Source organism: Xiphophorus couchianus, chromosome 6, assembly GCF_001444195.1.
Source record: "Xiphophorus couchianus chromosome 6, X_couchianus-1.0, whole genome shotgun sequence".
Taxonomy (NCBI): domain Eukaryota; kingdom Metazoa; phylum Chordata; class Actinopteri; order Cyprinodontiformes; family Poeciliidae; genus Xiphophorus; species Xiphophorus couchianus.
The window spans coordinates 14,970,245-14,992,218 of NC_040233.1; the positions used below are offsets into that span (position 1 = coordinate 14,970,245).

A 21,974-nucleotide genomic window follows, 5' to 3' on the forward strand; every position below is an offset into this window, starting at 1 on the left:
TTTCATCAGGTTAATCCTGGTTAGGTGTCTGCACTGCTTCATTTACATATTCATTCTGTAGACCAGTAAAATATCCAAATAAGCAAAAGGTCACCCTCTCCATGAACAGGCCATTAAAAATGTCTGCATCATACCTGAGCTAAATATTGAATCATAAATTGTTTATTCTGCTTATGAGCAAGTTTGGAATAATTGTACCTATATCCACTCAATAGTTTAATAAATACCCCTTCAGAATAAAATGTAAGGTTTAACTAGAGGGCTTCTGTCTGGAGATTTTAAATTAGAGGTCACGATCTGTGTGCACAAACAGCAACTTTCCACATTAATCTTCCTGCTCACAGATACTGAGTAGACTACGGAGCTCCAGCCACCCGTATCGGTCCAGCTGTTCATAACCGTGTTACCAATTAGGCCTGGTCTCCGGCTGCCTGTCGTGGCGAGAGTGCTTATGGGGCAGCTCAGCGAACCGTCCACAAGTTAACGAGGGGTCCATGTACACGTGAAAATGAGACAGCTCGACTGTTCGGCAGAGAGCGTTCGCTGCAAGCATTTTTGAAGCCTCCAAAATGCAACGCTGCCAGTTACTTTCAATTAAATGTTAAAAATGATCCTATGTTTTCTTTGCCTTTGTACCTCTTGTCTCTGCAGTTTGCCTAACAGCAAAGTAAATCAATACTGGAGCCAGCGAGTACACATAGAAAACCAGTAGTTGCATCAATAAGCTGATTTATTGCTGCAGAGGAAAAATGTGTTCAGAATAAGGTGAACATCCTAGATTTAAATGATCCTATTTCCCATATGATATCATACTTTGATGGGTAAGATATACCGATGCCGACCTCTCCCTGAGCTAGAAATAACATTTTCCGATACTTTGGCAGGTTTGCAGATAATGGTGCTGTTCCTGCTTCTGCTGCCTTGTAATTTAAAAGTGACAAAGAGTTGAAGCGCACCCTCAGAGAGAGATGTCCTATGTTCACTATGCCTATGTATTATAGAGGGGTATCCATAGATATGATATGTTAATCTACTTGCTATTACTCTGTTTCCAAAAAAGTTCAGACATAAGCTGGGAATGTAAATGTGGATGAGGAAATGGTAAGTAATGTCAAAAAAAAAATGTGAGGTAAAATCACTTTGCATGAAAAACTTTCAGTTATGCTCTGGGCGTTTTTATTTTGTTTTTAATGTATCTAATGCTGACATAACCAGGAGAATGACAAATATTACAGTGTTGTTTTTGAATCCCTCAGAGAGATATTCAAAAACAGAAGAAAAATATCTCTTTAAACAAATTCCAGGTAAATGTAGCTGGTGATTTCACCTCTAAATTAATAAAACATGGACATTTTTATTATCTTTAACAAAAACACTTGCCAGTCATTTCACCCCTCCACCATGTTGAACTTTTGCACTGCTGGTTGTGTCTCAAACAACTTTTTGGACATAAAGATGAGCTGCTTTTAAAGGAAGCTGAAGATAATAAGTAATTATTTAAGGAAATGAGTTTATGTCTATTAGCATAGTTAGTTAGTTTTGATTTTAATCAGGGTTCCTAATCTGTCAGATTTTACCTGAACATAATTTTTATTAAAGGCACAATAATTGAAATAAGCTGCAATAGAACATATGCACAATTTAAATAAATAAATTTATTTGAATTGAACATTTTAGTATTTATTTAAATCCATGCATAGCTAAACTCATGCAACATGGTTAAGTGCATGAATTTCTTTTAATAAAGTATGAAAAGAAAGTAGATGGGAAAGAAATGGCAATGTGGGGGCACAACATTGGAGTATTAATGTGCAGCGGGGTGAACTAAAGCCCATTAAGAAAGGCAACTGAGTTTAAGATACAAAGAGAATGACAAAGAAGTGCCGAAGTACGCACTTACACCATAGAACAAAAAACCCAACTTACTATATAAATACAGCCTATATTTGAAAAATAATGTACAGAATATCTACAAGAAATCGTTTCCTATGTGGGAATGATTGCAGGAGGAAAGTCGTGAATCTCTTGCTTTCTTTTTCAGAAAATGTTTGCTTGCAAATAAGAGGGTGGTTCTATTTTTGTTGGTGCAAAAGACAGACTAGTCCAAGAGTTAAAGCATCTTTGCCATTTTTGATACATATATTTATAATCCCCATGTGTGCCGCTGGTATTTACAGTATTACAAAGTAGAATGATAAAGTAGCTAAACGGGTGTATTTGATAAAGTGAAGAGGTGACCCAGTTTTCTGACAGTGACCACTTTCTGCACTTTTGATCAGCTGTCCTGGTGAAATCTCCCAGAGAGTGGATGTGAATCTGATATGTCATCAATGTTCTCTGAAAACACCATCGCTGTCAGAAAACACAGAAAACGCTACACAACATGCTCTCTCTTACAGCTATGATCTAAAAAGATATGTAGACAAATGTGTCTCTTTATTATTCACCCAATTTCTGTCCTTCTACTTCAAATTCTGAAAAAGGGGTTTGTAAGAGTCAGCCTAGAACATAGCGAAGCGTGCTTTAAAACTGCACCTTACTCTCAAACAGTCTGCTGTTACTAAGTACATACACTCTGATTGCTTTGCCTGTGCAGAGGGGTTTATCTCTGTGTGAAACATAGAGCGTTTCACCCACCTACTCAGGCACTAAAACAAAGCTCCAAACTCAGGCTGAAGTCACTCACATAAAAATGTATAAAAAAAAGATTAGCATTGTTTCCAGAATAATCCCACACAGGCACACGCAATCCATCTTTATGTTCTCAGATGTGTTTAAGCAGCTTTCACTGCCTTGAAAGATTACTTGCCGACTTATAAAGTTCTTCCGTTTTTACTTTTTTAACAAATGCAGTTTTCAAATGAAAGCAAAAAAGCTGGCGCTATGTGAAAAAGTAATATTAAACCTAACATTTTAGGGGTGCCGCCGTTGGTGGCAACATCTGTGTATCCCAACTTTGTTTGAGATGAGCGATGACATTTTTTCTTCAATTTCCTCATATGGAGGGCATCATCTGCTGCTTTTTTGAATCTTGTTACTTATGCCACTTTGTCATTCATCCTAAATTGATTTCCTGGCCGAACAGATCAGGCGGTAATCTTGGGTGTGGCTCATAAAAGTGAGGCAAAATGATTGGGTTCATCTTTTCATTCTTGATTTAAAAAGAGGATATTTATATTTTCACAAAGGGCAAGGTTGGTTTACACAGCTTGGAAAACAGCTTTTGTATCATCCTTGGCTGGTAAGAAAATTAGTTTGATGACCTGAAATATTTAAGTTTAAAACCTGTGGGAAATATTTTCAATTATTTTCCTCTTGGCCATCGTCTTCTAGGAGCATGCATTAGTGCTTTACAACAGTGCATCGATATATGAGAAAAGCCATTTTCACCTCCTCTCCGCTTCTAAATAAATCCAGGCCATTTCAGCACTGACAGCTACAAAGGACAGACAAATCCCACAAGGAGAGTCAACAACATTTCTCTCTGTCTATTTGTTGCTATTTCCATTCTGTTTTGGGGGGAAAAAAGCTCAAACAATGGCACATCTTTTAAGGTCAAGCTTCCTTTACCCCCCACCTCTCACTCTGTCTAATCCTCTCTCCCTCCTACCTCCCCCTTGTCTAACCATCTCTTTGTCTCTCTGCTGAAGTGTGAAATGGATCTTTCCTGATCTCTGAGCACCTGGTTTCCAAGGGAACCAAGAGAGTTGTTTGAGTCAAATTTGCAGCAAAGATGGAGTCCGCTGGTGAACAGTACAGCAAGAACTAATATTGCTGTTAAGTGTGGGAGGAAGCATGGGGTCTGAAGAGATAAAGTCTTCAAAAAGACTCCAGAAAGACAATAGAGAAGAGGAACACTGGAAACAAAGGCAAAACGCTGCTGTCTAAAGATACAGGACACTTGACACATGATATATAGCTCTGCTGTAATGTAGTCACTGTCTAGGAGCAGCAAACCCGAGAGCAAAGCAGTAGTCTGCAGACTTGGGGATAAACTTTTTCTGTGGAACGGCATCAATAAATTATGTGCATTCATGAGTGAGATTAAGAATTCATGCAGCCTGCCTTTTGCTTCGTGAATAGCCGGGCATCAGCCTGTCTGTAGATTTAACTGTCCGGTCTTTGAACGCTTTTGGAAAGTCGGACTCAGAGGGACAAACTCAATTGAAGCTAAATAAAGGCAAGGACAATGTGGCTCAGGTGGTGAAGGTCAGCTTTCAAAAGGACAGTCAGAAAAACCTGTAATGAAGTAAGTCCCACAAATCTACTGTCATTGTTTCCCCTAAAGGCTACACATATATATATATAGATATCTATATAAATATAGATATCTATATATACTGTATCTATATCTATATAGATAGATATCTATATAGATATCTATATTTCTTATAGATATCTATATCTATCTATATAGATATAGATATCTATATATAGATGCAGTTCTTATATATAAGAACTGCAGTGCAGTACGGCGGGAAAACAGCAGAGAGAAAAAACTATTTGATAAGTACAAGTAATTTAGCAGTTTAATGATCCTATATGCATTAGGTGAAAGGGACTTTATGTGCTCATTAAGAGATCGTTCTTCATATATATATATTTTTGCCTGAATTACTGTAGAATGGACTCATCTTTCTCAGATTTCTTACAAAATTTCGGAAGCTTATTACCAAGTCAAAAATAAAGAAATACACCACTGCATGTATTCCTACTGGCTACCTATAACATTTTCAATTATCTTTAAAATATTACTGCCCTTAAAATAATACATTAAAGCTACTGATCTGGTTTGTAGCCTCTCAACTATGGGTGCCATGTTATTATTAAAATTTTCAAGTCATAGTTTGTGACAAAGGGGAAAAGGCCTTCTGTTTACAGCTTTTATGTCACTCTCCTCTATTGCTTTCAGGAACATAATGTCACCTTTAAATTCTTTTCTGTAATCTGTTCACGTTGTGAAAGCTTTTGGCAAAACTGAGTATGTTCAGCATCTACTACCTGCTTATTGGAAGCAATTTTTTAACATTATTAGGACAAGTACTCGTTATTATCAAAAACAACTGGTTGTTTAAAGATGGATAGTTGAACTCAGCTGAACATAAAACTGGAAAAACTAGCCGGAGGAGCAGAGGTGGGCAAAAGCAGAGTTCATAATTTGAGATTACGTAAATTCTGGATTAGTAACTGCTCCTGGACTTGGTTTGGTTTTTGACACGTGTAGATTTAGGCCAGCTGCTCATTCCATCACATTTAGATGACAAAAATCTGTGGTGATCTTTGCAAGAAAATGATTTGGCCTGACCCTTGTTATTCTTACCAAACCCAGACTCCTGTTATTTCTTCACATTCTCTTCATCATAGCACTTCATCATAGCACCGACCCATTGAGGTCACCTGGACGTCGGCGTTCATATTTTTTAATGATCTACAGGTAATGGAATGGTGTTTGTGACACAAATGTAGTGCAGCAAGTGAGGAGATGCATTGCAAGTGCACAGAATAAATCTTTCACAACATGTCAAAAATATTTTTAAATCATTTAGACCTCTGGCTTTTATGCCATTATCTGAGCCCATATGGAAATAAATGATTTAATAAGTGATGAGATGTTTTTCTCCTCTGTGGTCCAGACACTTAAATCCTTCCAGTCAACTACGCTACTCCCTAAATTGACAATCCTGAATTAAATTAAACCCAGCCAGCGCGTCTCAGTTAAAAATACCGTAAGCGCCTCAATCTTATTATGGATGGCCTCAAAGGAGCAAAGTTGTGCCTATAAAACTTTACCAAGTGTGTGGGAAGGAAAACTCAAGGGATCACCAAAGTTGGTACTGATAACAAGAGAAGCAGACGCACTGTAGGAAGCTTTGACTAAAAGATGTCTTTATGAAGACACACTAATAGTGGGGTTGGAAAATGATTCAAAATGATTCTCCATCTGAGTTTAAAATTTAAAAAAAATGTTAGTTATATGTTCAAAATAATTTAACAATAACATCCCTTCCCACTTTTCTGTTTTTCATGAGACCTAAATGTTTTCTAAAGTGTGTCGTTCATTTGTGCAGCAGTCCTCGGCTCCACTGGTTAGCAGCAGGTGGTGGTGACTGTAGAGTTTTAGAAGCTTGAATCCATGCAGTGAAATGACAGTGAAGCCAAGTGAAGTGAAACACTGGCATCAAATAATAATCCCCGAGGGACAGGAGGGACTACATTCTTATGCACATCTAACAGATGACAAATTGCTGTTTTAAACATTGTTCTTTTCCTCTGAGATGTAACACCAACAACTTCTCAGTTATTTGCATTTTACAAGTGAAACCACAGCTAAGGGTGACTTCACAGGCTTTACATGGTGTGCCAATAGTGAAAGCACACCGATTCACCGGCTCATCTCTGCTGAAGTTAATTGTTGGAAAGAGTCCTCAAAGCAGATGGGCAAGAAAATCCATCCCAGTCTATGTGGAATAAATAAATATTAAAGCAGCAGGAAAATGTCTGGAAAAGAATTTAACAGGTTTTGTGTTGTTTTCCTGTCTTGTTGTGGAGTGCTTACTGTATCCCTAGAGATATACTGTCACAATGCAAACTTCACCTCTTTACTCCCACTTCAATAGTCACATATAAATATTTTACCCAAACCTAGAATGTTTAAATTATTGTTTTCTCTTTGTCCTGTGAAGGACCTCAAGTTACGACAATGATCAAGCGAGGTGCCAGCTTGTGACAACAGCTGGTAGCTTGTTCACGAAGCTTTTGCACAAAGCATGCATTGAAACGTGCAATGCATGGAATCACAGAAAAGTGAAAGTAGAAGTACACCAACAAGAGTAACACATCCAAAACAGAGTATTCCACAATATGGAGGTTTACATCATCTAAACTTAAGAACCAACAAAAGCAAAGCCTTTATGCACAGGACTTGAAACAGCAAAGTGAGGTTTACAATGCCATGGACTGCCAAGGTGTCATCTAAGAAAGAAGCAAGTTACTTATTCAAAAGTATTTTACTTTTTTGCCAACAGAAAGGAGCAGAGGGAAGCCTTTAATAGCATCTCATGGCTCCAGCTTCACTTTGAATATCTTTTTTTCCCCCCAACAGATCTCTTTTTTCCTTTATGCTTGAAAAACATGTCTTTCTTCACAGTCTGTGACATTGCAGTCAATGAATGGTTTCAAGCACAATGAGCCAGAATGGGCACATGCCAAATATCTCCAATCCACTTGTATCATTTGGCAAGATATCGGGAGGTGCAAAACACGAACTTTAAAACCTTTGGGAGTGGTGACGGAGACGAGATATCTGTAATTTTATTGTTAGGGCATAGGTACATCCATCTGCACCTCGTTCAACCTTAGAGTTTCTGTTCATGTCCAATCATTTAGAGGATGTTTTTTAATCAGAAATGATCTTCACAAAGTAACATTTTAAAGGTGAGGCATTATCCAAAATCAGCTTTTTTGTGCTTTATTTTATGCTATATTGTTATTCTCTCAGAAAACATACCTGGAGTGTTGCTTTGAATATTTCATGCATGTTTGAAGTATTCTTCAAGCTCCTTTTGCAGTCATTTGGGATGCTTAAATGCTTGCTCACGACGCACCGCATATTTCCACAAAGCTCCTCCTTAGAGGTGCAGTCTCCAGCCAAGTACCCTCCTCCAAAACTCCCCCTCTCAGCTCCTTTAGACTAGTGACAGCAGCAATTAGCAAACACTGTACTCAGGGATGTGGCACAGAGCGACATTCTTTTACACTGTACATTGTGTTGCCCAAGGTAGCATTTGTGGACTTAAACGTTTATATGCTCCACAATTTTGTAATTTTGCTCGACAAAACATCCCTAAACCTCAGATGTAAAAGTTAAAACTTCACTTGCCCAGTTTTGTCTAAACAGAGCAGGTCAGTCAATGGCACACTCTTCCTAGCTACGTCTCCTTTAGGTGCCTCCAGCCACCAAAAGAAAGTTAAATGTGAAGCTCTGAAATAGAATTAGAGAAACTGAATAAATCACATGGAATAATGAAGAAATACAGCTGCTGTAGTATTCTTCCCCACAGCCTGGAAACATCAGTGGGATAAAAGTGGACATGAAAACATGAGAGACAATGTAGACACAATAGAAAAGCTAATAACGAAAAATTTAAAATGAGTTTTTCTTCAAGATTTAGATCCATTTCATGAAGCCTATAGATAAAATACTTTGCTGATTCTGCCAAATTAACAAATAGACATATTCAATAAGAAACTTGAACCTGGTCAAGGTTTTGATTCAAAGAAGAAAATTTTATTTAAATTTTCAGCTTGCACCAAATTGTCTCGCTCTTAAGATAAAAATGGAAGACATGCAGTCATTTTGTCCCTTAAGAGGAAATAAACCACAGCGAGCCCAATATTGCTTTGACATTCAAGTCTGCAAATAAATGACAACTTCAGACAACCACTCACATTTCGCTCCCGTTTTGTTGCTTTTAATCAGTCTATGAATGAGACAAAGAAAGAATGAAAGGGGGAAAAAAAGTGTTTTCTCAGAGCATATAAATTACCGCCTGCATCTGGACAAAACGGCCGTCGTATCTTTTAATCATCAGAAGAACAGCAGTGCACAACAACACAACTGAAGGTGAATCACTGAAGAATAGATCAGTTCAAAATACATCTCTCGCTATTCCTCCACCTTTCTTTTTTGTTTCCTCGGCTGAATGTATTCCTGAAAAATATGTAGCTGAAAATTAAATCCACTCCGAGTTACAGGAAAGATAAGAGCTCTATTATGCTCTCAGAATAATTGTGCACAGATGTAGCTTGATGAAAGTTTGAAGAAGAAGGAGACAAAAATGGAACTAAAAAGTGGATTTAATGATGGCATATTTGTGTTGAAGTGGGGTGAACTGTTCATGTCGTACCAAAGCTCAGCCAACAGGTTTGTTTTGATGCTACCTTGAACAAAACAATCAGTGTGCTTTGAACAGCGTTCTGTACAGTAATGAAGGAAACGCGTTTTCATAGAACAAACCCAACAATAGAGCAACAGCATACTGCTTTTGGACAGCTGTAACAACGTCATCTGCAACAATGTTAGGGACAGTTTATAGCACAGCTGCTAAGAAAAGTAAAATCCTTCAATTCACATGTTCTTTAGATTAAAACTGAATGGACCGATTTGCTGTTTAATCCCCACTGACAGCAGGCGGATTCTTAGAGGAGGAACTTCAACTCACAAATGTACCACTGCTTTCCTTTCTTGGCATTGATATGTTCACCTCTCTCTATCTCTCCGTCCTTGCATAATTGAAGAGCATATATACAGGAAGGTATCTGAAACTGATATTACCAAAGAGCACGTCTGTTGTTCAGGCAAAGGTACAAAATGTCCATACTGGAAGAAAACAAGAGAGGACTAAGGTTCAGTCAGATATAAAATTCATATATGGTTCCTTTTTAGCAGAGGTGAAATGATTGCTGCCTGTGCCAAATAACAACCGAGGATCACGTGTTGCCGCCCTGATGTGCAGACGAGCCTTGTGTGCATCTCGCTTTCTGCTTCGATTTTCTTTCAAGCTTCAAAAGGAGCTCATGCTCCCTTATTTTTGATCAGAATTTGGTTAGGGATCAGTCGCGCTGCTGTTGACTCTGCAGTTCTGCTTTCATAAATGTGCAAGCGGGATGCAAAAGTAAACATTTTAGGCTTGAAATATTTAGAAATAATAGGGAAAACGTCTTCCAATAAATTAAACAACAGCAAAATATCACACAATGAAACATTGGAGAGGCAGATAAGGCTTCTCAATTGATGCCCATTCAGTTGCTGTAATGAAAAGCTCTCACTTCAGCCTTTGTAAATGCATTTTAGAGGTAAATACTCAACAATTATCGGCTGTTACACAACTAAACCAATAGTCAAGGGCTTCCCTCCACATTTGAGCAAACATGGATTTATTTTTATAGAACACCTTTCAACCTGAATTATGATACGAGTGTTAGAAGCATGGTTACGTAAACCCAGAAGTGGTCTGGGTGTCTACATGCAGCTTTGTCCTTTTTTTTGTTCCTCTGTTCCCTCACACAAAGTGCAATTACATATGGAGCAGTATATTTATTTTCCTGGTCAGATAACCTTGAGAAGAAACATCATGGTTGCCATGTTTTTAAATACACAACATCTAACTCATTTATATCAAAAAAGTAAAAGAAAAATCTCAACAAAATCCACAGCTTGATCAAAACTTCTATAATAATGTTTTCTGTAATATTTAGAGGTATTTTGACTTTGATGCATGCACTTAAAAAATGTAGACCAAACTCTTGCAAAATTTTGCTTACTGCACAACATTTGATACTTTTTTTTCATGTTGCTCTTTATGTAGTAACACTGGGAGTATAAAGTTGATATTAGCTGTTTTTTTAGCCTGGATAACTGCTGGGGTAGCTATCCTGCGCCCAGCTGCTTAACAGATGTGCCGCTGGTGGCTTATTGGTCAGTGTTACCAAGAAGCACCTCCAAAAAAGATTCTCCGGGCAAGCTTTTTTATTTTTCATTGATAAATATTTTAAATAACAACTTAAACTCTGTCGATAATATGACAGCTACAATAGCAGTTTAAGTTATTTCAAACGAAATTAGTTGTGACTATAAAAATGTTGCTTCTAGGCAATGCTTTTTTTTATTTTATTTTTCAACACCACAACTCAGGAAATATTTCTAACAGTAAGTTAAGTCTCTCATGTCACCAGGAAATAGGAGTTTTTGTTCAGGCAGCTGACCAGCACTGCACAGCAGCAGATGGGGGAGCCAATCCTGCCAGACTTGGATTAAAATGTTTTTTAATCTAAGTTTTAATCTACATCTGCGCTACTTAATCTATGAATAGGTTGCGTATTTGATACCACTAACCCTCCGTAATTAAGTGCACGAGTTGCTGCAGCTACATATAACAGTAAAAACAAAATAGCACAAAAATGTAACAAGTTTCTCCTGCAATTGAATTTTGGAAATTGTCATTTTCATGTGTCGTTTATCTTAGCAAACCTCTCGTTAACAACACTGCACTCAACTGTTTTTGTAACGTCAAACAACAGGCTGTTTTTTTTAATAAAAACAACTCTGGCTTATGGAGAAAGATATTGATGCGGAAGTTTAACAGTCTTGCATACATCCAAACTGAAGCCGTTCTGAACGTCATAAAAGTAGAAACATGTGAGGGGAAAAGTGATGGAACGGGAACAAACCTTCACCAATTTAATATGTGCAGCTTATTTGGACGCACAGTTTGCGGCAGAGCTGCGATGCGTCGTTAATGGGCGATAACGAGCGCTAAGTGCTTAATTAGGCGAACAAACAGAGCGAGCGACTTTCGCCTTGGGACTCACCTGGTCGTGCTGCTGCTGCTGCTGCTGCTTCTGCTGAGCCACTTTTCCCGACCCGTTCGCGTCTTTCGTGGAAGTCATGGCGGTGAATAAAAGACGTTTAGGGTTAGGGGTGGAAAGAGGAGAGTACTTCTGCTGCCTGCAGGTGCAGAATAATGAAGCGATAGAGACAAGGAGAGAGAGCGCGGAGACTAACAGACCGACACACGGAGAGACAGGAGGAGGGAGAGACAGCCGCTCGAAGTGCTGAAGGAGATCCAGTGATTTGGTAAAATAATGAAGAGACCGTGGGCGCAGAGTTCAGCAGCAGATGTGGCTGAAAAGCTGCGTGGCGCTGAGATGTGGGAGGTTCAGCATATACCTACCTTTTCAGGATGTTATCACCGACTCCTGGCTGCAAACTGAAAACAGTTTTCAGGTTTGTTGATGGAGATGTGCTTAATCAGATGCATTTGTTCAAAAATCGTCAATTTCAGCGCAAATCAGGTTCAGTGGACGCGTATAAAATCCCTTCCGAGGCAGAAAAAAAAGAGAGAACAAAACCCAAGCTGCTGAAAATTGAGTCATTATCTTTGAAACAGGGGTTCTATTTCTACAGGTTTTTAAATTTTACAGTGCGTGCACAATTATTAGGCAAGTGAGTATTTTGACCATATCATTTCTAGAAATACAGCTGGAAAACATCCCTAAACGTGAATGCTTAATGAATTTAAGCATAGCAGGCGTTGTGTAGCTGCATAATGAGGTAGAATGTGATCTTCCTGGTCAACACGTTGTATCAAGATCTGCATAACTGTGAGTCACTTTTTTTCATTAGGCAAAATGAACCAGAATGAGATTTTTTAACTGACTCTGAAAAGTCATAAATTATCAACAGTCTCTCAGAGGGATGCAGCACTCTTGTAAATTGCTGATATTGGGGTGCGATCACAGAACCCCCAAGTATTTTGCTGTAAATAATCAACAGGGTCTCAAGAAACCTGTTGATAGAAGACCCTGCAAATTAACTGCCAAGGATTTCAGGGAAATCAAGCATGAAATCACCAGGAACTCGCCATCTTCCAGGTCTGTTATATTGCAGAACTGCAACCTACCTGGAGTTCCTAGAAGAACATGCTCAGAGCTCAGAGTCGTTATCAAGTTGTTTGTTTATAATTCTAAATGAAACAGACACAAATAAAAAAATGAAATGGCAAATTGTGTTTTTCATTTAGTTGTATAATTTCTCAGACAGAGTTTTACCAAAGTAAAACTCAGGTATATATCTTATGGTAATTACTACTGAGTACAACAAGTTTTAATCTCCAGAGGGGATGTTTCATTGGCATTATTTCACCCTTGGCAAGTCCTTCCTTTTGGGCCTGAAACAAATTTCATATTCCAAATTAACACTGTGTTCTAAGGAATATGCGTTCATTAAAAGTGAGTAAAACACTGTGTGTAAACATTTTTATGTCATTAGCCTTTTGTTGTGTATGGCCAGTGCTTACTTTGTAGCAGAACCACAGATATTTATGAGTCATTTTTCCAAATTCTTCACCCCTCATCCCAAGTCCAAGTTAAGTTGTGAGTATTTTGCCTCCAGTCCAAGTCAAGATATATATATATTTTTTGCTCTGTCCAATGACTGAAATGAACAATATTCCACTAGATACTAGATGTCTGTCCTGTCTAAAACACAGAATTTCTCTTAGTTATAAATGAAAGTAATTAATCTTCTCAGAACGGCAGTTGATAGCATTTTAGCTGTAAAGGCTTCCTGTGTGAAGCATTAAATTAGCTTTGTTAACTCCTGAGGACACACATGTACAGAAAACCCACTTGGAATTCAATTTACCGAAAATGTCCCTTTTAAAAAAAAAAAAAGAAAAAAAGAATCTGCCCCCTAATAAAATAGCACCCTGTGTGGTGAGCCACATTACTCACATCAAATTGAACCACTGCCTGGCACACCTCCATTTTTGTCTCCACTTTAGTATGGGGAGCCCAAGGTTTTGTCCTTCTACTTGGGCTTACATTAAATTATACCAGTGTTCATTTGCAACTGCTCAGCTCTGAGCTGCAGTAACTGATAATATGGAGACCTGTCAGCTTGTATCAGATCATTATAGGCACTCATTACTGGCAAGACCATTACACAGGAAATGGAAACAGGAATCAATGCAAGAAAAAGAAAATGCCTTTGTGTATTTGATGTGGTGTGTTTCATGTGGGATTTGTAGAGTTGCTGAAGTCAGAATGCATTTGTGATTAAAAAATGTTCTCTATATCATATAGTTGATGAAGATTTGCATATATTGTGCCCATACCTGCAAAAAATCATTTCCAACCACAGCTTCCTGACAGGTTTGCAGTATTGTCTGCCAATAAAACAAAGCATTGCCGCTGGCCTGGCTCTGGAGAAGCACAGTTACCGTCCTCCCACATCGAGCAGAAATAGTTCCAGTTCTAAAACACTGTTTGTGCTGTAAGAATATGTCACATCTATGCATGCACAAGCCACATCCCTGTTAGCACAGCTTGTCTGCTTATTTGAGCTATACACACAACACACACACACACACACACGCCTACAAAGAGCTCTCCTGCTAGTGAAAGTATTTTCTCAGAAGTCATGCACAGCCTCTGCAGCGCTCCTAGCCTTTTGAACCAGTCATCTGTTAGAGGAAAAGGAACAAACAATCTCAGATACGGAAAAAAAGAGAGTCCATGATGTGAAACAGTGGCACAGGAAAATGCTGGGTATCAATCTAAGGGGGATATTTTATCTGCATACGCAAAGCAGTGCATTTTGTAGAAGATTATCACCTTTGCAGAGAATAAGTTTGGCTCCTCTCCTTATTATCCCAAACAATGCCAACTTCCACAGGCAAATGTACCTCAGAACTAGTGTATATCTGCAGAATAATAATGAACTAAAAGTAATAAGATTTAGTTAGAAACTCCTCATGAACTGTAACTCTTTGTTCTGCCATTTAAAGTACCCACTCAGCTGAGCATCCCACTGATTAACACACTCCCGGCCCTCGGGTTGTTCTAGAAAGTGTTTCTAGCACTAACTAACCCAGAGCCAGCCGGAGGCGTAAGTAGACTAAGTCGTCGCTTGTGGTCCCTGAGCTAAGCGGGGGGCCACCCAGAGTCTTTAAATTTTCACAGTATTTACCCCTTTTTTTGGCTACAAACACAAACTTTGTTGTATTTTATTGGGATTTTATACTATAGACCAACACAAACTAGCACACAGTAGTGAAGTGAAAGGAAAATGATGTAGATCTTGCAACTAATAAAAATCTAAAAAGTGAACATTTCAAGAATGAGCTGTGTTTTTAATTTACTAAATTCATTCAAGCATTAAAAATAAAAGTATTATTAATTAATAACAAAAAGTATAACATTTAGCTAACAAATGTCTTAACGATGGTCACAAGCAGTGCTTTCAGGAACGTAGTTCGGGCCCCACTTGTTAAACCTTTAAGATGCTGTTTTAAATGCAAACTGCTCAAACAATTAAGCAGTGGTGGTTGGTGGGAGACGGGCTTATTTATTTAGATAACCACTTTCCTGTCTAAATGTGACTAAGTGCTTTGAACAGAAACCACAAATACCAGGTCAGACAAAATAAGCAAAAAAATCCCCAGAAAAACAAATTATTTCTTTAGAAAAAAAACAATACAAACAAAATTATTTAAAAATGCAATAAAATAATTTAAATAATAATGTGAAACTATCTTAAATGACAGATTAAAACTAAGCTGCAATAAGAAAATTAAAAGCTAAGATGAAATGCTATGTCTTAAGCTTTTTCCCCTTGGGGACCCAGAATTGAACTAACTTCCAGGTGGCTCCCAAATCAAACTCTGCTGAGGGGCCCACTCAGCCTTGAGCTGGCCTTGAACTCACTTTGCTTTCTCCTTGTTTTCACACCTCATTGAGTTACAGAAAGCTAAATTGTTCATAAAACAGATGCATAAAATACAAAACACAATAGAAAAGCACTCCAGCATCACAAAGTTTCATGGCCTAAGTTTACCCTGTGGCTATGTATAGACATAGTTTCAAATTGCAACAGATTAACCATGTTTTGGCAACAACAACAACACTTTTAAACTTGATTGCACAAAACCCAACACTGGTTGCACAGTTCCTCTCATGGCCTGCAGGGAAGTCCATGAACAGCTCCCTGCCAAGACTAAGTTCAGCACCACTGCTATGAACAGCTCCACTGCCTCCTGAGCTTGAAAGCCTGTTTAATCCTTTATGTGTGACGGTCACTTCTCTCCCTTTATCATCAGCTCAAAACAACATGTTCCCAAAAGTTATTTAGTGAGAGATTAAATCTCGCTTCACAATCTGGAGATCTCAAAGAAGGTAAAAAGTCTAAGCAAAAAGCAGCAATGGAGATAAATCTGGCATTAAATAAAAAGGAAGGCAAGCAACCGAAAAGCGGAAGAAAGGAGACAGGCTCTGGTAAACAAAAAGCAAGAGAGGGAAAACATGAGGGATTGTCACAACATGCTGGATAGGAGTGAATTATAACTTGAAAATGTTCATTATTAATTTGATCTGTTTTGAGGAAAAACGGATCAGCTCAAAATCTACAGGGGAATATGAGCATCACCTCTGTATCACCTTTTTGCAATGACTTAGTACTCACTCAGTCCTAACGTCATACATTTTTTGAATATGTCTTACATTATGAAGCCTTCTCAGACAGACCCTGTTAAATAAATCCATCTGCTCTGAGCTTTGAATGTATTCCTACTAAAGTTTTTTTTATTTTCAAGGGAGTATCTTTCAGCTCTTTATGTAACTGCCAATAGACCTGACAGTCTTCTACTGTATGCTAGCTCCCCCCAGTGATCACTACTTATCTGACATCTTTATGCTGCTCCAGATTAAAATTAAACAAGAACATGAGGTACAAAAGAGTGCATTTTGTGCATAGTTCTTTTTAGTTTATTGCAGAAACTTGAACAAATTAAACCTTATTATATCAGCTGTAAGAAGATTTGAGTGGGCAAGGAACCCCCTGTGCGTCCCTGCTTAGGTTTACTTGCAGCCAAAGTCACTAGTCTGAATAAGGAGAGAAAAAATGAGGCAGCACATCTAAACAAAAGCTGGCTGACATATTTCCTGGAAAGGTGATGCTTATCAGCTGCCCTCTGGAAAACAATTATCCTTCGATGTTTGCATAAATACATCACAGAGGAGTTATATTTCCATTATAAAGACAGGGCAATGCTGCTACTGCGATGAAGGACATCAATACGTGGGCAATCTAATGCAACATAAACCAATGCTGCAATGAATATTAGATTTGCTGATCTTTAAGGGTAGTTAAAGTCAATGGAATATTGAAAAGATTTTCCACTTTGGTATTAAAAAGTCATCCCAGCATGTATGACATTTATAAGGTCAGTGTAAAAACTTGATTAGTTTATAAATTGATCATTTGACCTGAAGACTCGTGTTTATTTCAGACTTTGTCATAAATATCATGGTGAGCACTTTACATTGTGCTTCTATCAAATGGCATCGGAAGAAATGAAAGGGAATAAAAAGTGGAAGAAGCTAGCTATATTATGATTATGAAAGGCTTACTGTTGTCAAAGAAAAGTCTTTTCATACTGATGAAACTACTGTCAATATGTATAAAACTACAAGTCTGTTTCTGAAAATGCAGATACTGTAAAAATGCTGTTAAAAGAGAAGCCATTGGTTAAACTTTTTAAACCAATGTACCAATCTCACAAATTGGTACAGTGTGAAAGTTTTTGAATGTTTTTTTCTTCTTCTTCTTCTTTGAGTTTCAAAATGTGGTTGTGCCATTTCTACTTCTTAACAACACTGTAACAATTTAGAACTGAGTAAGTCAACTACTGTTATATTTACATGTAAAATTTTCTCCTTCCTTCATGTTTTAGTGACATTATAAGCAAAGTGAATTTTGTTTCCTGTGCTTTTCAATTTGTATAAAATTCTTAAATTTTAAAAACGCTCTAATTTTTTTTAATGACATTGTTCAATCTTTCAGATAAGAAAATAAATTGACAAGATTTTTAGATCAAATTGCGGATTTTAAACATGTAAACATTTAAATGCACCAAAAGAATAACAGACACATTAAGATTTGGGGAAATCATTTCTGATCAAATTTGTGAAAAATAACTTAAGTAAAATCCAGATTTGACCTGAGAGATGCCCACTGAAAGAGTCCAGTTGTTTCACATAATCCAAGAGTGCTTAGATATTAGAGGAGACAAGTACTCAAAGATCAGGCTCCACTGTGGCTCATATACTGATGCTGCACATCAGCAATTTAACTGCAGTAGTCCTATAATAATGCAAAGCCAAGCATGCAAGATCAATATTAAAACTATGCAAGAGTCGGTGTCAAGATGAACAAATGGGAGTGGATGTGATCCAGCGTTTCCTTACTGCATTGAGACAGTCTGAGTTGAAGGTGTGCAGGTTTACACACGAGACTGGAACAAACTAATGATTGGTCCAGCACATAAATGTTAACCACCAGATATATTTCAAGGATTCCCCCACAGCAGAAGTTAATTACATCAAAGTGATGACAATCATTATTTTCTATGAAGAGTGAATTTTGTGCTGCAGTCATGGACGTTATAGATCTTAGTTCCATCACAGCTTGTTAAATTTTGTTTGGAGTTCAGTGAAACTGGGACAGGACAGGGTGACCCTTTACCGACAGGAAAACTGACTTTAAAACATGCAAAGGAAGGAAATAAAAGTACATCAGCGTGAGTGACGTTTTAACTGCTCATAATGTATTCTGATTTTAGAGGCCCATCAATCCGTGACGGCTGTTGATTTAGGAACAATCTGCTCCCCCTCTGCCACTCTGCCGGCTGTCAGTGCAGCCAAATCAGCCATCAGTCATGTCGCCTTCGCCCTCTGGCCCGCCGTGACTCCTTCAGCTGTCTGACTGGCAGAACACCTGTCTCACTCTGAGTAAAGTGCAGCTGCCATCTAACTCTCTCTCTTTCTGTCTTTCTCTCACTTCCTCTCTTTCTCTGTCTCTCTCTCTTGCCGCTGCAAAACACAGCTGAAGCACTGAAACGCAGAGTGGACCCGGCCTCATACTTCATCGCAGATCGTTACTGTACTCTCAGGTCATCAATCCGACTGAAAACAAAACAAAAAATAAATAAAAAATACACACGCTTCTGTGCATCGCAAAGTGATTCAATGCAGAGAAGTTCCCAGACTGAAGGCAGAGCTACTTTCTCACTGTCTGGACATTACAGATGGGTAATTAACAAGAGCTGGAGTCTTTAATCAGGCTGATTATTGGTCTTTTACCAAGAGAGGACGTTCCAGGGGAAACAATTAATCTAGCATTGTCTTGTCTAAAATTGTTTGGACACACATACGTGCACACGGGCTTACAATAGAAAATAAATTAACTTTGTGTAACTCTCTGCCCTCTTAAAATCCCTTCTTTATCCTCACTGATAGGCTTCTGGGAAGGCAAACCTGCTCAGTTGCAATGGAGCACTTAGGAAATGTATAACTTTTACAGACAAACTACTTTTAAAGATAAAACTTTAAACACATAATGCTTATTTTTTTGAATATGCGTGAGTCTATTTGACTTTATACTTTTCAATCTTTAAGCACATAATGCTTATTTATTTTAATGGTCTATTCTATTTAAATCAGGGCTTTTATTTTAGGAGGCTTGCCAATATGTTCCTCGCAGAGGCAGACTCATTTCCCAATAATGTGTTGTTATTTCTATATTATGGAGTAAGGAAGCAGGTCATCTCAAGCTCCTCTGCAAAAAGAGGAGGGTGGCATCTTGCCAAGCTGACCATAAGCAGAAAACAAGGAGAAATGAGGAAATAAATCATATGGATTTTATTGAATTGTGCTTACTCACTACTACTGGTGCTGCCTCCAGGGGGAGCACCAGTACTGGCTACTCAGAGTGTTGGTAGAAAATGGATTGTTAGCTGGACTAAAGCTGCTTACACCAAATATGGACATCTGTCTACCATCTTGTAACACTGGACATGGACTCTGGTGAGAGTAAAGCCAAGATTTGCTTGATGTTTGAAAGAAAAGGCTCTCCAAACTATCACTGCATTAAAACTGGTATCTAACCATCCAGGAACTGTGGCCATCAAATCAATGGAACATCACTTCTGTTTATGCAACAACTAGAACTGCTTAATCACAGTCAGCATTTAGTATCAATGTCTTTATATCAAATCTGCTTGGATATATAGGCCACATTTTTCAGGTGCGATGCATCAACAAATATTGTCAGAAAATAACCTGAAACTGTAATGCAGTCGAGATCCTTCTTGATGCAAATTCAACACATACACATTAAAAACATTTAATTCAGGTAGTAATTCAGTTTCAAAGCCCAGTTTAGCAACAAAGGCACCAACAAAAAGAAATATACATATGAGAGAAAATCTCTATCTTAGCTAAACAGAAATCAATCCACATGATTGATTATGGGTTAATCATAATCATATTTTCATAATAACATCCAAATCATGCACCAACTAAGATAAGCCCAAAAGGTGCCAAGAAGGATTTCTATAATTAGCAACAGCATGAGCTGAATTTGATTTTCCAAAATGATCATCATTGCTGGTGAACTCAGTGTCCACAAGAACAAGTACAGAAGCACAGAACACATGATTCAGGCAGAATGAATGCTGCTTGACAGCTGCACCAACTCTTGTGCCAGAAACCTGTGGAGTGGGGAGTCCAGCATGATGCATCACATAGATGTGAGCAAAGCAAATTGAGGATGACATAAAATCCCAATGTATTGATTGAATCAGATGAAGGCCACTGCCCTACCCACACTGATAAGCTAAACAAATAAACTGAACCTAATGTGCAATAAGAGACCGTAACAACAAAACAACTTATAGATATCTATGAGTTATTAGATAAAATTCTAATAACCAAGAGAGAAAAATGGCACCTTATGAGCTCCCTAAAGCCAGGGCTCCCAAAGAATTGTTAGATTTTATTATTATTAATTATTATTATTATTATTATTATTATTATTATTATTATTATTATTATTATTATTATTATTATATTTGCGCTGCTTTTAATTTTAAAATGTCATGTATTACAACATAAACACTTTCTTTACACAAAAAAATCTCTATTTATATGGTTGATGTATGAAACACCAAATGATAGACAGGAAACTAATCAAAAATTATGAGAAATGACTTAATAGTTTTGTACAGATGTCAGCCTTGTATTATGCTAAAATATTGCAAATATAAGCAGATCATTTTAAAATGAAATTCAAGAAACTGTGATTTTGCTAAATGAAAACATTTAAGATATGAACGTCACATTCACATGATATAGCATCAGTTTTAATCAAATTCTACAGAAACATTTATGTCTCTAGACAAGTTATACTTAAATAGACAGAGGCATTAATAGCTTTAGATTGAACAGGTTGCAGACCCTTGCTTAGGGAATGAAGGAGGATGTAGAAACTTTTTCTATGTGTGTACAACTGTAACTGAAAAGAACATAGCTACACTACACTATATATTTTAAGAAAAACATGCCCGAAAGCTTAAATCAACTGACCATCAAACAGAGGGTTTTTGCTGATGCTCCACTTCACAAGTTTTTCCTGCAGTTTTTTTTTCAGTCATTACTTGTTTGTGAGTCCTTAAAGCTTTAACTTCAAAGCATTTCTTTGTTCTTTACTTTCAAAGACTCCAGTGTTGCTTTCACAGTATGCTTTTCAGGTCACTTTAGGTCATACTGACTCCATCCTATCTATCAACTCTCACTGCATCTGAAAACATTTTATTTTCTCACAGTTGTGAGATTTTGCTGTTCAGCAATAACCTGCATTGCACCTTCACTGAGAGAACCTCTGACCACACAGTGTGGGTTCACAGAAAGAGCTTCTACACACAAATGTTAACTACAAGTCTTATAGTCTCAATTTATGCACTGACAATAACAGAATAGTCCATGAATGCATATTAAATCAGATTTTGACAAATTTGAGCCTTATCAAACTGTGTCATCTTGATTTTGGATGTGATTAACATGACATCACAGCTAATAGTTTAGTCCATAAAATCACATGTGTTGGGGTGTGCGTGTGTGAGTGTCAAGATAAATCAATACTGAACTTAAGGTTTCTGTGAATAGTAGTTTGCTTTATTGCCTTTTTTTCTTATTTACTTATGACTGTCTCAGACTGAAAACAGTAGCTTTCACTGCAGTACAATGTAGTATGCTGCTAATTGTCCCTTAAAATAAATTTCTATATCTTTCATATACAAAAATAAAAGAATTACCCTATAAATCTTACACAACAATCCCAAAGCCCCCCACAGGCCCAAAGCTGAGTCAATGCAACATTTGTCTCTGAGGTAAGACTTGATTTAATCAACAAAACACACCACAAAGCAGAAAAATATACAGATAAACTAATGCCAAAGATGCAAGTGACTCCTACGAGGACAAACTGTGTCCTTGAGGAAAACAGCTACAAGAGAAACTTTCTAAAGTCAACTGTCAATATCTACCCTGGAGAGGTTATTCAACTTTTGCACACAATC

General features: G+C 37.6%; 1 protein-coding gene across 4 annotated transcripts in view; it reads right to left on the reverse strand.

Annotated features, from left to right (window-relative positions):
* LOC114146711 (dipeptidyl aminopeptidase-like protein 6) overlaps positions 1 to 21,974 on the reverse strand; it is a 100,184-nt gene that overhangs the window by 42,049 nt on the left and 36,161 nt on the right. Inside the window, exon 1 of one of the 4 annotated variants that reach the window (XM_028021006.1) lies at positions 11,371 to 11,704. The exons of the other annotated variants lie outside the window; for them this stretch is intronic. Within the exon in view, the coding sequence (XP_027876807.1) occupies positions 11,371 to 11,448 (78 nt within the window). The 5' untranslated portion in view covers positions 11,449 to 11,704. Of the gene's footprint in view, positions 1 to 11,370; positions 11,705 to 21,974 lie in introns of those variants that run through there. 4 annotated transcript variants of the gene reach the window in all.